This window comes from Scyliorhinus canicula, chromosome 14 (assembly GCF_902713615.1).
Source record: "Scyliorhinus canicula chromosome 14, sScyCan1.1, whole genome shotgun sequence".
NCBI lineage: Eukaryota > Metazoa > Chordata > Chondrichthyes > Carcharhiniformes > Scyliorhinidae > Scyliorhinus > Scyliorhinus canicula.
In genome coordinates, this window is record NC_052159.1 from 43,908,103 (window position 1) to 43,923,378 (window position 15,276).

At 48.8% G+C, this 15,276-nt stretch overlaps 1 protein-coding gene across 4 annotated transcripts in view; it reads right to left on the reverse strand.

Annotated features, from left to right (window-relative positions):
• Positions 1-2,636: 2,636 nt before the first annotated feature.
• Positions 2,637-15,276, reverse strand: part of wdr95 (WD40 repeat domain 95) — a 199,440-nt gene continuing 186,800 nt past the window's right edge. For all 4 annotated transcript variants that reach the window (XM_038819069.1, XM_038819068.1, XM_038819070.1 and 1 more), the window contains 5 exons: positions 15,229-15,268; positions 15,050-15,138; positions 10,692-10,882; positions 9,025-9,116; positions 2,637-4,265 (listed from right to left, as the gene is read on the reverse strand). In XM_038819069.1, the coding sequence (XP_038674997.1) occupies positions 4,079-4,265; positions 9,025-9,116; positions 10,692-10,882; positions 15,050-15,138; positions 15,229-15,268 (599 nt within the window). In that variant the 3' untranslated portion in view covers positions 2,637-4,078. The remainder of the gene's footprint in view (positions 4,266-9,024; positions 9,117-10,691; positions 10,883-15,049; positions 15,139-15,228; positions 15,269-15,276) is intronic.

A 15,276-nucleotide genomic window follows, 5' to 3' on the forward strand; every position in this document is an offset into this window, starting at 1 on the left:
TAGTGGAATTTAAATTGGGTCAGCTCTGTCCCTCCCCCATCCGAGTTCACCGGGAATGCCTCGCTTTTGCCCAGGTTGAGTTTGTAGCCCGAGAAGGCCCCGAACCCTTCCAAAAGCTCCATGATTACTTTCAGGCCATTCTGTGGATCCAAGATGTAGAGGAGCCGGTCATCCGCATAGAGTGAGACTCTGCTCCCTGCCTCGTCTTTGGATGCCCTTCCAGCCTTTTGCATTTCACAGAGCGAACACCTGGCGTTCAATTGTCAGGACGAACAGGAGCGGGGACAGTGGGCATCCCTGCCATGTGCCTCTTTGCAGCTGGAAATTTTCAGAGCTGGTGGCGTTGGTCCGAACACTCGCCTTAGGGGTGTTGTCCAGGAGTTTCACCCATGAGGTGAACCCTTTCCCAAACCGCTCCAATACCTCAATGAGGTACTTCCATTCGGCTCCGTCGAATGCCTTCTGGTACACAGCACTGGTACGCAATTCTCCAGTCTCTTAGCCAGGACTTTCGCGTGTACCTTCGCATCCACATTGAACAGCAAAATGGGTCCAGATGATCTGTATTCCGTCGGGCCTTTGTCTTTTTTAGTTATCAGTGATATCATGGCCTGTGTTATCAGTGACAGCGTTTCTCTGAGGCCCCCAAATGAATCAGCGACTCCTCCCCCCCACCAAGCCCGTACGCAATATGGGAGGGTTCCCACACCCACAGCGTGCAACCCCGGCCCGATCGCACGAGCATGCAAAAAATACCAGCTTGGCACCATGGCAGTGCCAACCTGGAACATTGGCAGTGCTCCTGCCAGTTGGCAGTGCTACCTTGGCACCTTGGCAGTGCCAGGGTACCACCCTGCCCAAAGGGCATGTAACTGGGGGTGTCAGATCCCCTTATGGACCCCCCCGAGTGCCATTCCGTCTGGTCCCCGGTTGTGGGGACCAGTACCAACAGTGCTCGCCCGAGAGCCTCTTGGCGAAGGGATTGAATCCTAAAGCCTCAGGTACTTTGGGAATCTGCACATTTCGGGTAAGGCTTACTGCCTCGCTCAAATATGCTGATTTGCCAAAACATGATCCCACCCATTGTAGGCGGGATTCACCTTGCAACATCTCGCAAGATTGTGTTGAATCTCACAAAGTATTGCGAGCCGGGTAGATCCTGGGAGCATGTCTCCCGGCTTTCAATGACCACACTGCGCCGTGGTGAGCTGCTTTTCCGGCGTAGCGTGGACAGAGCATCGCACTCCATGTTTCAAATATAAGGACAGCGGTCTTCATTAGTGCGCAGTCTTGCAAATTCTTTATTCAACTGGTCCTAAAATGTCTGCCTCCAGAGGCAGAATGATATGACTATGGTAAGCTAATTGGCTAGTACAGCCTTGCATTTCCAAAACCCAAACGACCTCCACCTCACCCTCTGCAGGTCCCTGCAGTAACACTGCCTCATGATTCACTTACATAAATAACAAAGACCAAAATCAATGTAAGAAAACCCCCTTTTGCTAAACATTGCAGATATAACAAATTTAATTTCTCTCAAAATTGAAATGAAAGAGGCCCCAGTGCAATCCTCACAGCCTGGTCTCCCTACTCTTACATACCTCTGGAAATATATCGAACATAGTAACACTGAGGAATCCCGGAAGAAAGCTGAGGCAGAAAACATCCTTTCAAATAAACACATCTCCAGCCCAACATCTCAACAACAACACTCCAATCTCCACAGGAGCTTGTGGACAGCCCTCAATAGAATATGGACTGGACATGGCCAATGTGGCGACCCGATGTACAGCTGGCACCTCAAAACCTCGCCCGGTTGTGACTGAGGAAATCCCGATCAAACCACAGAGCACGTAATTAGATCTTGCCCCCCAACTCAAAAGTTTGAAGGTGACACCCTGGAGGTACGCTTGCTCTCCAGCGGGGAATTGGTCTGGTTGGGGAACTTGAACTTCAAATTGTGATGACAGCTTCTGCAAGAAGAAGCAGATCCCCTGTCACAGGAGCCTGGTTGGTGGAAGGCTAAGGGAGGTGATCCCACAGGGTTATTTTCAAACACCACCCCTTCCCCTCCCGATCAAGACTTTTCATAAATAATTATGATGTGGAGCTGCCGGCATTGGACTGGGGTGGGCACAGTAAGAAGTCTTACAACATCAGGTTAAAGTCCAACAGGTTTGTTTAGAAGCACTAGCTTTCGGAGCGCAGTTCCTTTATCAGGTAAAAGTAAATAAATAATTAGGCCATTAAAGAGGAGGAGCAGCACATAATGGAGGCTAAGGAGGGTGTGGGATCATCAAAAGCAAATGTAGTCCATTAGGTATTACCCTGCAACCCTCGCACACCCCCACCCACACCAAAATATACAAGCAGCTTAGGCCTCGTAGGAGTTGTGTCATGGAGTGCATTTTAGAAAATAGGCAATAGGGAATTTCTGTAACTCAGCAAGACCTCAGACCACACTCATCTACCCACATGGCTCTCTCAGCGGTTTATATAAAGTGGCTCCAGCAAGGATTAGAGATTGACAATAAGCAAAGCCAATGCTCCGGGAAATCTATTGGCAGTTTTTATATATTTAAATGAAACTGTATTTTTTCATGTTTATTTTTTTTAGAAAAATGCAAAATCTCACAGTAACAGTAAAATACACCCAGTTATATGCTTTGATTAATACATGACAAAATAAATACATATAAGAAACAGAAAAATAATAGCAGTTGAACCGAAATCTCATCCCCACATGCACATTGCATTTGATGATCCTCGAGGAAAACCAATAACGGAATAAATGGAATCAAAGAGGTAACCAGCAAACATCCACTGAATCTTCATTTGCCTTAACTGCCGTAAATATTGTGTACATAAAAAGTACACATACATTAAACACAAACACATCAGGCTTATTCCAAAAATGTTAACACCTTTCACACTGTAGGTGTAGACCAGAGTGAACCAGGGTGGTATATTCGAAGGGGTATAGTGTTTGAGGGGTGCTATTTGTACAATGAAGAAGATCCTCTCACACAGGCCAGTAAAACTTCTTCCCAATTACACCTTCCATTTAAAATAAAGGACATTCCAATGTTGTACTGATTTAAAGAGGTCTCAGGGTCTTTCTGTATTTCTCCAAACTGACATCCAGGCACCCGGGCTCTACCCCAGCCACCATGGCAGTTGGTCTTGTCAGGCTGCCTAGGTACCAGGGAGTGCCAGGGCACTGCCCTGTGCCCGACCAACCGGGGGCTCCAATGGCCTGCAAAACCCCAGGGCAGCACGGTGGAACAGTAGTTAGCACTGCTGCCTCACAACTCGGGTGACCCGTGATCGGCCCAGCGCAAAGTTGTTTTGGACCTATCCCGCATTGCTCCCATTGCAACAGGATCGGTGCGGGGCACAATGTGGTGGGAAAAATCGCACCCTTTATGAAGGATGTGAAGCCATTAGAGAGGTTTGTGAGAATGATCCCAGGGATGAAGAGCTGCAGTTACATCTATAGATTGGAGAAGCTGGGCTCTTTTTGTTAGAGAAGGTTGAAAGGACATTTGAAACAGATGTTCAAAATCTGGAGAGAGAGGATAATAATAGTGAAATAGAAAGAATGTTAAAGAGGATAGAAAGGACGTCAGAAGTTAACACTTAGCAATTAAGCTGGAAATGCGCTCAAATAGGGCATTGAACTACAAGACAAAAGATGGAAGGCGTGATGGATGCAGTAGAAGATACTTCAGAGGAGCAGAGGCAAGTCCTGGGTATACCTAGGACAAAATCAAGCTGAGGCCAACAGCAACAGAAGGGATTGAGAAGGCAATAGTGTTAAACAGGGTGTGGGAACTGGGAGGAGGATATTGAAGAAGGAAATGGAGGAGGAGAAATAAAGGCAGCAGAGGCTGAGAGAAATATAGCTCAAGGAAAATTGCAAAAAGGACCAATTAGCAGCCATCTGGGTCAAAGATACTCATGTCTGGAGCAACACCCAGTACAATCTGTCTGATTGTGTGCAGCAATGGTAGATCTCGGCAACGTAAACAAGGTACAGAGAAAGCAACATATGGCTGAGCAATTCCTATGTCGAGGCTTAGAGTTCAACTTTGCTCTCTTTAAAACAGATGGTAAGAAATGGATCTGTGTTTGCTGCCGATAGGTCAGGTTTCTCACATGTTATTGGGGAATTAGAAATTTCAAAACACTTCAGGGTGTGATACACAACAGGGCCTCCATGGTTTAGTGGTTTATTCAAACTCTGGAATCTTTCATGTCGAAGTCTATGGAAAAAAAGGGAGAAAATTAGCATTGCTACAAAACAGTCCTTAATTCATTCACTAGTTGATGTGAAGGGCAAAAAAATATATTACAAAGCTACAGGAATAATTTGTGAACATTTTTGCACAAACTTATGAGTATTGGTATTTTGTGGTTAGAGTCCCAAATGGTGCTAACCTTTTTTAAAATCTCTTAAAACAGCACTCAGAGCTGTCCTTTTTGATCCTCCCCTTAAACCGGTGAGGTCCACTTGATGTAGGTACACCCATGGTGCTATTAGGAACGGAGTTCCAGGACTTTGACCGATCTATGTTGAAGGAACAGTGAAATCGTTCTAAATCAGGATGAATTGAGTCTTGGAGGGGAAATGTAGATAATGGTGTTCACATGTGCCTGCTGCCCTTGTTTACCTTGGCAGTAGAGGTGCAGAGTTTGGAAGGTACTATCAGAGGAGCCTTGGGCATTTTGCTGCAGTAAATTTTGTAGATGGTACAGAATGCTGCCACTGTGCACCTATGGCAAAGAGACTGAGCATTTAAGGTGGTGGATGGGGTGCCAATAAAGTGGTTTGCTTTTCCCTGGAAGGTCTAGGCAAGATACACAAAGCTCCGAAGAAGAGTCATATTGGATTCGGAATTTTGGGCGCCATCTAACCATATGAAAACAGAGTGCATTCTGGGCAGGATTAGAGGTGTCATTCCCAGCACTGGGAATGATCCCACTATCTAACAGTGCTCTGCTCTTTTTGGGGCCTTAGCGGAGAATGCCCCACCAATGCCTCACTCAGCCGCATTTCATGCACTGAGGAAGTCCATCGTCGGAGCTCCTCAGTACAGCAAGAGATCGGGACGCCATTTTAAAATGGCGCCCCAATCTCTCGACCCCACCCAGCCCCTGATCCCCCTCTTGCCCCTTTTGTTGGGGGTCCTCGTGCTCCCCGCACCTCACCTCACATGGCTGGGGCACTCCTGGACCCAATCTGAAACATAGATTAAATCCAACTGGCAGCCTGGCATTACCCCTGCGAGCCTCAGAATGCCATCTGGGTACCCTTGCAGTGACAGCCTGGCATCCAGGTGGCACTGCCAAGGTGTGTAGGTGGCACTGCCAGGGTGAGTGCCCAGGTGCCATCAGCAGTGCCAGGGTGCTACCCTGTCCAGATACTAGCCACCCAAGGCCTCCTATTGGCAGGGAGAACCCCCCACCCCACCCTGCCTCCCCTGCAAGTGCCGTTCCACCTGCTCCCGTTTGTGGGGACCAGCGCTGAACCGCGCCTGGCTGGATTCTCCTCGGTGAGGCCGGTAGATCCCGGCAGCCGGTTAGATCCGGCATCGACAGAGCTCAGTGAGTTTTTAACCTCACTGAACTCTGAGAGTCTGTGTCCCGCCCAGTGTGGATGGGATCCAGATGGCGATGACTTGGGAGGCCGGTCTCGCTGGGAGAGGCTACTGGCTGCGTTCCGTTCCGATTCCCGCGGGACTCGACCAGTGATTCGCACCTGTTAATACTTTCTCTCTCCCTCAGAGCTGTTGAGTTCCAGCATTTTCTGTTTTTTTTTTACATAATGTTGCTTTTCCCCAACAGTTTCAGTGAGATTCGGTTTAAAGAACTGCTCTTGGGTTGGTTTAGCTCACTAGGCTAAATTGCTGGCTTTTAAAGCAGACCAAGCAGGCCAGCAGCACGTTTCGATTCCCGTACCAGCCTCCCCGGACAGGCGCCGGAATGTGGCGACTAGGGCCTTTTCACAGTAACTTCATTGAAGCCTACTCGTGACAATAAGCGATTTTCATTTCATTTCATTTCATTTCATTTGTCACTGTAAGCCTTTCACTCTGGCTAACCATGGGCTTGCAGATTTCAACCCTTTATATTGCTCATATCAGGTCAATGTCTCTCTCCAATGATTTCCTGCTCAGCACTTGTCTTCTATAATCTGCCAGGTTGCACTCGCAGTGTGTAACCCAGGCACTGGTCAGAAGATAGAGATTCCATGCCTAAAAAGAAAGTCGCGAGGCCCCAATCCTCTGCCAGCAAAATATAGGCAGCCCAGGAAAATTGTTCTTAATGGGGCTGGTAGTTATTTAAATTTCTCGGTGGGCAGCCAATCCACATCCAGTCCAAATAGGATTTCCTGCTATTTTTCTTGCTCTTCTGTTTCCCCATGATCAGGAAATTCCTGTCCATGCACTGAGATAGTGCCTTTATTTGGCTGCCTGGCCTGCTCTGTATCTCGAGGATGTCCTGTTTATATTAATCTCCTTTTGGGTTGATTCTTGTACTTACAGAAAATCTATTGGTTGATTTACTTAAATCCTCCAGCAGTTTGCAATAATGCGAATTCCTTGCATGATTAAATAACTCTGAGAAATTGGACTGGTTCAGTACAGGCCAATAAAACACTTCTGAAAAGACATGTCAAAACTTTTCATTTTGCACTTATCAGAACACTTCACAAGAATACAAGAATGTCTCTTAGTTCAGCTTCAATTCTGTACTGCCAAATGACCATTCCTGAAAATGTTATGCTCAAATGAGTAAGCAGGAAGCTTCTCAGGGTGTATTCAATGAATGGCATGACACTGGGAAGTTTTGAGGACCTTGGCATGTTTGTCCATAGGTCTCTGAAGGCAGACGGGAAGGTTGATAGGGTGGTGAAAAAGACATATGGGACATTTCCCTTTATCAATCAAGGCATAGATTACAAAAGCAGGGAAGTCATGATGGAGCTGTAGAGAACTTTGGTGAGGCTACAGCTGGAGTACTTTGTGCAATTCTGGTTGCCACATTAGAGGAAGGATGTGATTGCATTAGAGGAGGTGCAGAGGAGATTCACCAGGATGTTGCCTTGAATGGGACATTTAAGTTATGAAGCGAGGTTGGATAGGCTTGGGTTGTTTTCACTAGAGCAGAGAAGACTGAGAGGTGACCTGATCGAGGTGTAGAAGATTATGAGGGGTATGGACAGGGTGGATAGGGAGCTGCTCTGAGTTGAAGGGTCAGGTACGAGGGGACACAATTTCAAGGTGAGGGGGGGGCAGGAGGTTTAGGGGGGTATTTAAGGAAAAACCTTTTTACCCAGAGGGTGGTGACAGTCTGGAATGCACTGCCTGAGAGGATATAGAGGCGGGTTACCTCAAATCCTTTAAAAAGTACATGGATGAGGACATGGCACATCATTACCTTCAAGGCTTTGGGCCAAGCGCTGGAAAGTGGGATTATGTAAGCAGGTTAGGTGTTTTTCATGCTTTGGTGCAGGCTCGATGGGCCACTGCACCATGATTCTGTGATTCTGAGTATGAGAGGGGAGGAGATGCATACCTTAAAGGGAGGTTATTTCATTTAATTAATGAAGCACATGTCCTTCAGATGTTGAACATCTAAAAGAGTGAGACTGTGGTTAATACAGGTTGGCCAATAGCTGTTTGTAGTGGATGTGATCTGTGAACTGATTGCCCCTTAATGATGTAAATGTCCAATCTTTAGGCACATGAAATGACATTCAGTCAGCACAGACAAGAATAGCAATGGAGTCACACTTATTCTTTTTCTCTGCTTTGTCTGGCTTGACTCATCATTGTCAACATCAATGAGATAATCCTCAAATTGCTCCTCTAATAATTAGAAGTAAAGTCAGCATAGTCCCAAATGATCATAGGCTGTTTTCCCCTTTGAGGATGAGAGCTGACTGGTGGTGATTTAACCTCTGGGGAGGGGCAGGGTTGATGAATAACCTCAGCCAGTACAGAGATTGTTGGCATCGCTCTACATCACAAACCAACTGTCCTGCCAACTGAGCTAAACCCGGTTTTCTTAAAAGCATTGTTGAAACGGTCTTTCTCATAATATGAACAGCATTCTCATCACATCATTGTTATGTAGAAATATTACGTAGTATTATGATTTTGATGGGGGTCCGTGATCGCTAATCCATTTTATTGGAGCAAGGAGTCATTCCTGAAACGAGAATAGGGGGCGGGATTCTCCCAGCCCTGGGCTGGGCCGGAGAATCCCCGCGAACGGCCCGACATCGGCACGCAATTCTCCGCTTTTGGCGCCGGTGTGGTTAGCGCGGCGCCAGTCGTGGGACGCTCGCCACTGCCGGCCCGCTGATTCTCCGGCATTAAGAAAAGTGCTGAGTCCCGCTGGCGCCGTTCTAACCTGCTCTGAGCCGGCGGGACCTTGGCGTTGAAGGATCGGGTGGCGGCCTGTGGGAGGGAGGGGGGATCCGACCCGGTTGGGGGGGGGGGGGGGGGGGGGGGGGGCTTCCGATGTGGCCTGGCCCACGATCGGGGCCCACCGATCGGCGGGCCGGCCTCTGGGGCTGGGGGCCTCCTTTCCTACGCACCGGCCCCTGTAGCCCTGTGCCATGTTGCGTCCGCCCAGGATTTTTCAAACCATAAATATTTTAAAGTAATCATTTTAAAATACGCAAGTACATGTTATACCCCATAAAACCGACTTGTCAGGTACTTTCTAACCATTCAAGCTAAAGACTATTAGTGAATTGAATGACCATGGATCGATGCAAAGTAAAGCTGTTTTAGAAACCTTGAGAGAGAATAAACTACACAGAAATATTTCAAGTGTAAAGTATTGTCCTTGTTTTAGTGTACAATGAAAATAAAGTACTTTTATCCATGCACCAGAGGATCTTGATCTCCATGGATGTATGGATTTTTACCCTAAAATAAGGGTAGTTCATTTGGACAAAAGGAGACTGTGCCCTAGGTTTTCCGAGCTGCTAGAAACTACAAGAGTTACCTTTTGCCAAGGTTGTTCTGGAAGGTCATCTTTTTTATTTCTTCATTGATATCATCATCTGAAATGGTCATCTTCAGTGAATTGTGAAGATCCTAGAATCATACAATTTTACAGCATAGTAGACCATTTTGCCCAACATACCTGTGCTTGTTCTCTGAAAGAACCAACCACAGTGTTCTATTCCCCTTCTCTCTCCCCATGTCCTTTTGGTGTTTTTCTTTTTCAAGAATTTATCCACTTCCCTTTTAAAAGCAGTCAAGGATTCTGCTTCCACTATTTCTGGCAGCATATTCCATAACGTAGCAAACTTAAAAAAAATAATTCTCTTAACCTTATATTTCATTCTGTTTCTCACAATCTACTGTCACTGTTTTAATAATCCAGAGACCCAGGGTAATCCTCTGGGGTCCTGGGTTCGAATCCCACCATGGAAGATGAAGAAATTTGAATTGAATAAGAATCAGCAATTAAAAGTCCAATGATGATCATGAAACCATTGTTGAAAAAACTCATCTGATTCACTAATGCCCTTTAGGAAAGGAAATCTGCTGTCCTTACATGGTGTGGCCTACATGAGACTCCAGACCTACAGCAATATGGTTGACCTGAATGCCCTCTGAAATGACCTAAGTAAGCCATTCAGCTGAAGGGCAATTAGGGATGGCCTTGACAGTGATGTCCTGGCAGAGAATGGTAGATCCCCCAGAAAACTGGATCGATGCAGGCGCCAAACCCGTTGCGATGCTCCGATGCCCTCCCTACATCAAAGTGCTATCTGCTGTGAATGAGAGGAAGTGAAACCACTTATCTCATTTTGATGTGGTGAGGAGCTGTCAATCATAGCAAGAGTGTTGAAAAACAGCGGTTCGCATCACAGCAGGGTACTTAAGATGCATTCAAGTCTGAAGGGAAAGATAGCTAAATAATGCACCCAAGCACCTTTCTCTGTGTGAATAAAACTGTCAATCACTGGCGAGAGAAGTATATTGTTGTGTGAAATTGATTGGGAGTTTTGCATTTCAAAGGCTGTCAAGGGATTTGAAGCCCTTTCAAGAGTACTTGGCTTTTGAGGAAGCCTCTGTCACTTGTAACAGCTGCTGCTTTAAACATATTTGTCTGAGGCAGATGTTAAGGAAGGGAGTCTGAGGCAGCAGATGTTAGGGAAAGGTGCATGAAAATGCAGTGATCTTTCACTGTACTGTCTGGACTTTTCTTTCAGGCAGGGGTGACTCTTGGAGCTCTCTTTCATGCTGGGGGTGGCTGATGGGTGGTCAAGTGAGGAGTGATTGAGGGTTGTTGGGGAGCGAGTGGAAGGTCAGTGGGGAGGGGGTTGGGTCACCCTCATGTGTGCATATTTTTAGGGGGGGGAGGGTAACTAGTTGTTCCTGTGGTAGGGAGGGAATAATGCCCCTACTTGTCAGTGAGGAGGGACAGGATTTGTATTGTGGGTAGGAGGGGGGCCCTCGGGATTGGGCCGCCCGTTCAAAATGGTGGCCCCATAACAGGATTCCTAACGAATCCAACGACGTCTCCTCCATGCATATATTTGCATGGTTATGGTGAGAGACTCACACCTGGGCCCCATTCCCAGTGCCAGCAGATATCAAACCCAATTTACTATCCAGAACAGAGAACCCTGGCCTTGATCTTTCAAACTGTTTACAAACCTTAGACTCTGTATTTTCCATATTCTCTTCACTTTGTTCCAAATTGATGAGCTGTACGACAGGGGTGTCTCCCTCCAACACTGGATGAATGGGCATGCTGAGTGGATCAATCAGAATTTCATAGGGAACCATTGGGTGCTGCCAAGATGCTGGTGCATAGATTTCCCAGGGCTGTAGCTGTCCAAACGTACCTTACAAACAATCCAATAACTAAGTGTTAAATAGGGGTATTTAATACACACTGAATTCAAGGCAATAGTAATTTCAAAAGGCCTCCTGAATTAAACTTGAGTTACTTATAACCGTCATGTAGTTCCAGTAATGAAATGACAGCTTCAGAATTATTTTCATGGAGTCAGAGTGCATCTTGTCATTCAACCAAATAAACATAAAAGATCTTGGGTGGAATTCTCCGTTCCCCACGCGGCGTGGGAGAATCGCGGGAGGGCTTCCCGACATTTTTTACGCCCCCCCCCCCCCCCGGTGCCCCCTAGGGGCCCGATTGGCACGGGAGCACCACGACTGTGCTCGGGAGAGGACAGGCCCGCGATCGGTGCCCACCGATCATCGGGCCAGCGTCCAAAACAGACGCACTCTTTCCCCTCCGCCGCCCGGCAAGATCAAGCCGCCACGTCTTGCCGGGCGGCTGAGGATAAAGATGGCCAATGCGCATGCGCGGTTCACGTCGTCTGCGCAATGAAGTCATCCGCGCATGCACGGGTTGGAACCGGCAACCCGCACATGCGCGGATGACCTCACAAATGCGCCGTTTTGCGCTAGGAGCGGCTGGGAAAGGCAGAGGCCCGCTCCTAGCCCCCCGGGTTGGGGGTGAATTAGGTGCGGGGAGCGGGCCCCGAGGCCGTCGTGAACCTCGGCCGATTTCACGACGGCCGATTTTTATCAGGAGCGGAGAATACCGCCCCTTGTGTAACTTTGGGCAGCTTTATTCTATTTTGGGTCTTTGTCAACAGGAAATGTCAGCACAGAAGTCGTTGGTCAGCCTTACTGATATTTGATGGTTAAAATATGGACTGGGGTGGGGGCGGAGATGGAAATTGAATTGGATTTGTTTATGTTCACGTGTACCGAGGGTCTTTTAGGGGGTTTGGCAACAGCGTGGAAGAAGTTGTTTTTGAGTCTGTTCGCGCGTGTTCTCAGACTTCTGTATCTCTTGCTCGATGGAAGAAGAAGTTGGAAGAGTGAGTAAGCCAGGTGGGAGGGATCTTTGATTATGCTGCTCGCTTTCCCCAAGCAGCGGGAGGAGTAGGTAGAGTCAATGGATGGGAGGCAAGTTCATGTGATGGACTGGGCTGTGTTCACGCCTCTCTGAAGTTTCTTAGTCTTTGGCCAAGCAGTTGCCAGGCTGTGATACAGCCCGATAGGATGCTTTCTATGGTGCATCTGTAAAAGTTGGTAAGAGTCTGTGTGGACATGCCGAATTTCTTTAGCATCCTGAGAAAGTATAGGCGCTGTTGTGCTTTCTTGGTCATAGCGTCGACATGAGTGAACCAGGACAGATTGTTGGTGATGCGCCCACCTAGAAATTTGAAGCTGTCATCAATCTCCATCTCAGCACCATGTATGCAGGCAGGGTTGTGTACTATACTTTGCTTCCTGAAGTCAAAGACCAGGGGCGCGATTCTCCCAGCCCTGCGCTGGGCCAGAGAATCGGGGCAACCGTGCCACGCCGCACCGATGCCGGTGCGCGATTCTCCGAGGTGCGGAGAATTGGCGCCATTTGTGCCGGTGGGTTTGGTGCGGTGCTGGTCGCGGACCGCTGTACAAGGCCGGGCCGCCAATTCTCCGGCCCAGATGGGCCAAACGGCCGCGCGGAAAAAGCAGAGTCCCGCCGGCGCCATCCACACCTGGTCGCTGCATGAAGGGCCGGGGGCGGCATGTAGGCGGAGGAGGGGATCTCCGTCCCTGGGGGGGGTCCTCCGATGGGGTCTGGCCCGTGATTAGGGCCCACTGATCGGAGGGCCGGCCTCTCCCCCCCTGGCCTACTATGTTGTGCGTCCGGCCCCAGAACCCCGGTGCCATGTTGCGTCAGGGCCGGCACGTTCTGTAAAGCCACCGCGCATGGGTGGGTTAGCGCGTCGCAACTGCGCATGCGTGGTTTGGCGCCGCCCCCAGTGTACACCAGGAAGTGAGGCTGGAGCGGCGTGAACCGCTTCAGGGCCGTGCTGGCTCCCTGTGGGGGCCAGAATCACTAGTTGCCTGTTTTGCACCGTGGTGAAACGAGACGGAGAATCGCACCCCAGCCTTTTAGTTTGCTGATATTGAGAGAGAGATTGTTGTTGTTACACCACTCCACTAGGTTCTCTATCTCTCTCCTGTATTCTGACTCATCATTGTTCGAGTTCTGACCCATTACGGTCATGTCATCAGCAAACTTGTAGATGGAGTTGGAGTCAAATTTTGCCATGCAGTTCTGTGTGAATAGGGACTTCAATAGAGGGCTAAGTACGCAGCCTTGCGGGGCACCGGTATTGAGGACTATTGTGGAGGAGGTGTTGTTGTTTATCCTTACTGATTGTGGTCTATGTATCAGAAAGTCGAGGATCTAGTTGCATAGGGAGGAGCCAAGTCCTAGGTTTTGGAGCTTTGATATGAGCTTGGCTGGGATTATGGGGTTGAAGGCAGAGCTGTAGTCAATGAATAGGAATCTGAGATAGGAGTCCCTGTTGACGAGATGCTCCAGGAATGAGTGCAGAGCCAGGGAGATGGTGTCTGCTGTTGGCCGGTTGTGGCGGTATACAAATTCCAGTGGATCTAGACATCCTTGGTGTATGGAGTTGATGTGTCGCATCACCAACCTCTCGAAGCACTTCATTATGACAGAGGGTGAGAGAAAGAGGGAAGTGTCAGAATGACGAGTGAAAAGGGAGAGAAGGTGTGAGAATGCAGTGATGACTGAGAAGTAAAGATATATAGGAGTGACGGGAGGGGAACATTAATCTGAGAAGGAGGAGGAGAGGGGGAATAGCAAAAGGAGGGAGGTGAAGGAGCGGGGAGATCAAAGATAGGAGAAATGGATAGGGGGGTGACGGAGGAATGAGCAGGATGGGTAGGGTGAAACAAAGGCAGTTCAACATTAAGTCTCCCAGTAAGTTTTGGGAAATACCACCTAAGGTAAGTCATGGGTCAACTTTCCAAAACTCACCTAGTTGCCAACTGGGAGGGTGGGGGAGTGGGGCACTGGGTAGAGGGAGCAGAAAGCAGAGGAGAGGGAAGGATACTTTCAAACATTGAAATTGGACCCCAATAGGCAAGAACTGGACAAGGGGGTTGAAGTGTGGTAGCAAGAGCAAGCCGAGTTCCAGGGTGTGAGTGTTGAAGGTCTAACTCCTGTCCAACCAAGCTCGTTGTCGGTTTCTTGGAGTTGCTAGCAATGGTGCCTCAGGTTTCGAGAGTGAAATATTTATTTTGCAAGCAATAAATCAGGCTTTTGTGGCACCTCGAAGTGATGTAGTTCATTGGCTATGAAGTGTTTTGGCATGTCTTGTGGGTATAAAATGTTCCATTTTAATGCAAGTCATTTCCGCTTCATCTTTTACGAAGCCACCTAATTCATGCTTTTACAAAATATGCGGCGGGATTCTCCCGCAACTGGCCGGATGCCGGTGCCAAGAGTGGCACGTGAACCACTCCAGCGTTGGGCTGCCCGGACGTTGTGGAATTCTCCGCACTTCCGGGGGCTATGTCGGCAGCGGGTGGTTGACGGCGTGCCAACCGGCAGCGAAGGGCCGCCGTGGGCCGGCGCAAGTTGGCGCATACGCAGAACCGCCGGCGTGTTTCCTGTGCATGCGCAGGGGGTTTCTTCTCCACGCCGGCCATGTCGGAGCCCAACACGAGGCCGGCGCGGAGGGAAAGAGTGTCCCCACGGCACAGACCCGCCTGCAGATCGTGGGCCCTGATCGCGGGCCAGGCCACCGTGGGGGGCCCCCCTCGGGGTCGGATCCTCCCGTGCCCCCCCGAGGACTCCGGTAGACGGCCTTCTAGCCAGGTCATGCCGTGATGGACCATGTCCATTTCACGCTGGTGGTACTGGCTGTAAACGGGTGGCCGCTCGGCCCATCGGGGCCTGGAAAATCGCCGGGCGGGGCCGCTGCCAACGGCCCCCAACCGAAGTGGCGTGGTCACTGCCCGAAAATCAGCCTTGGAGAATTCTGCAGCTGACATCGGAGCGACGGGGCAGGATTCACGCCGCCCCCCCCCGGCGATTCTCCGACACGGCCTGGGGGGGGGGGGGTCGGAGAATCCCGCCCATGGCATCTGGAATGCTGATTAATTCAGGAATATTTAGCTAAGAGTTGTGGAACCCACAATGAGTTCATTATTATTACACAAATATTTACCGATAAACTCTCCATCCACGCTCCACAATCGTACAGTACCCTCAACAGAAGATGTCACAATCACCTTTTGTTCTTCTATCAGCTCCATGCTGGAACAATAAACAAAAACCATTTATCGTAAAATAAGAATGAAATGAAAGCTGTTCGTACTTAATGCAATGTATATGGCACATACTTACCAGGTAACACCACTTACATGGGCTCTCCAGTAGTTAACAACTATAATG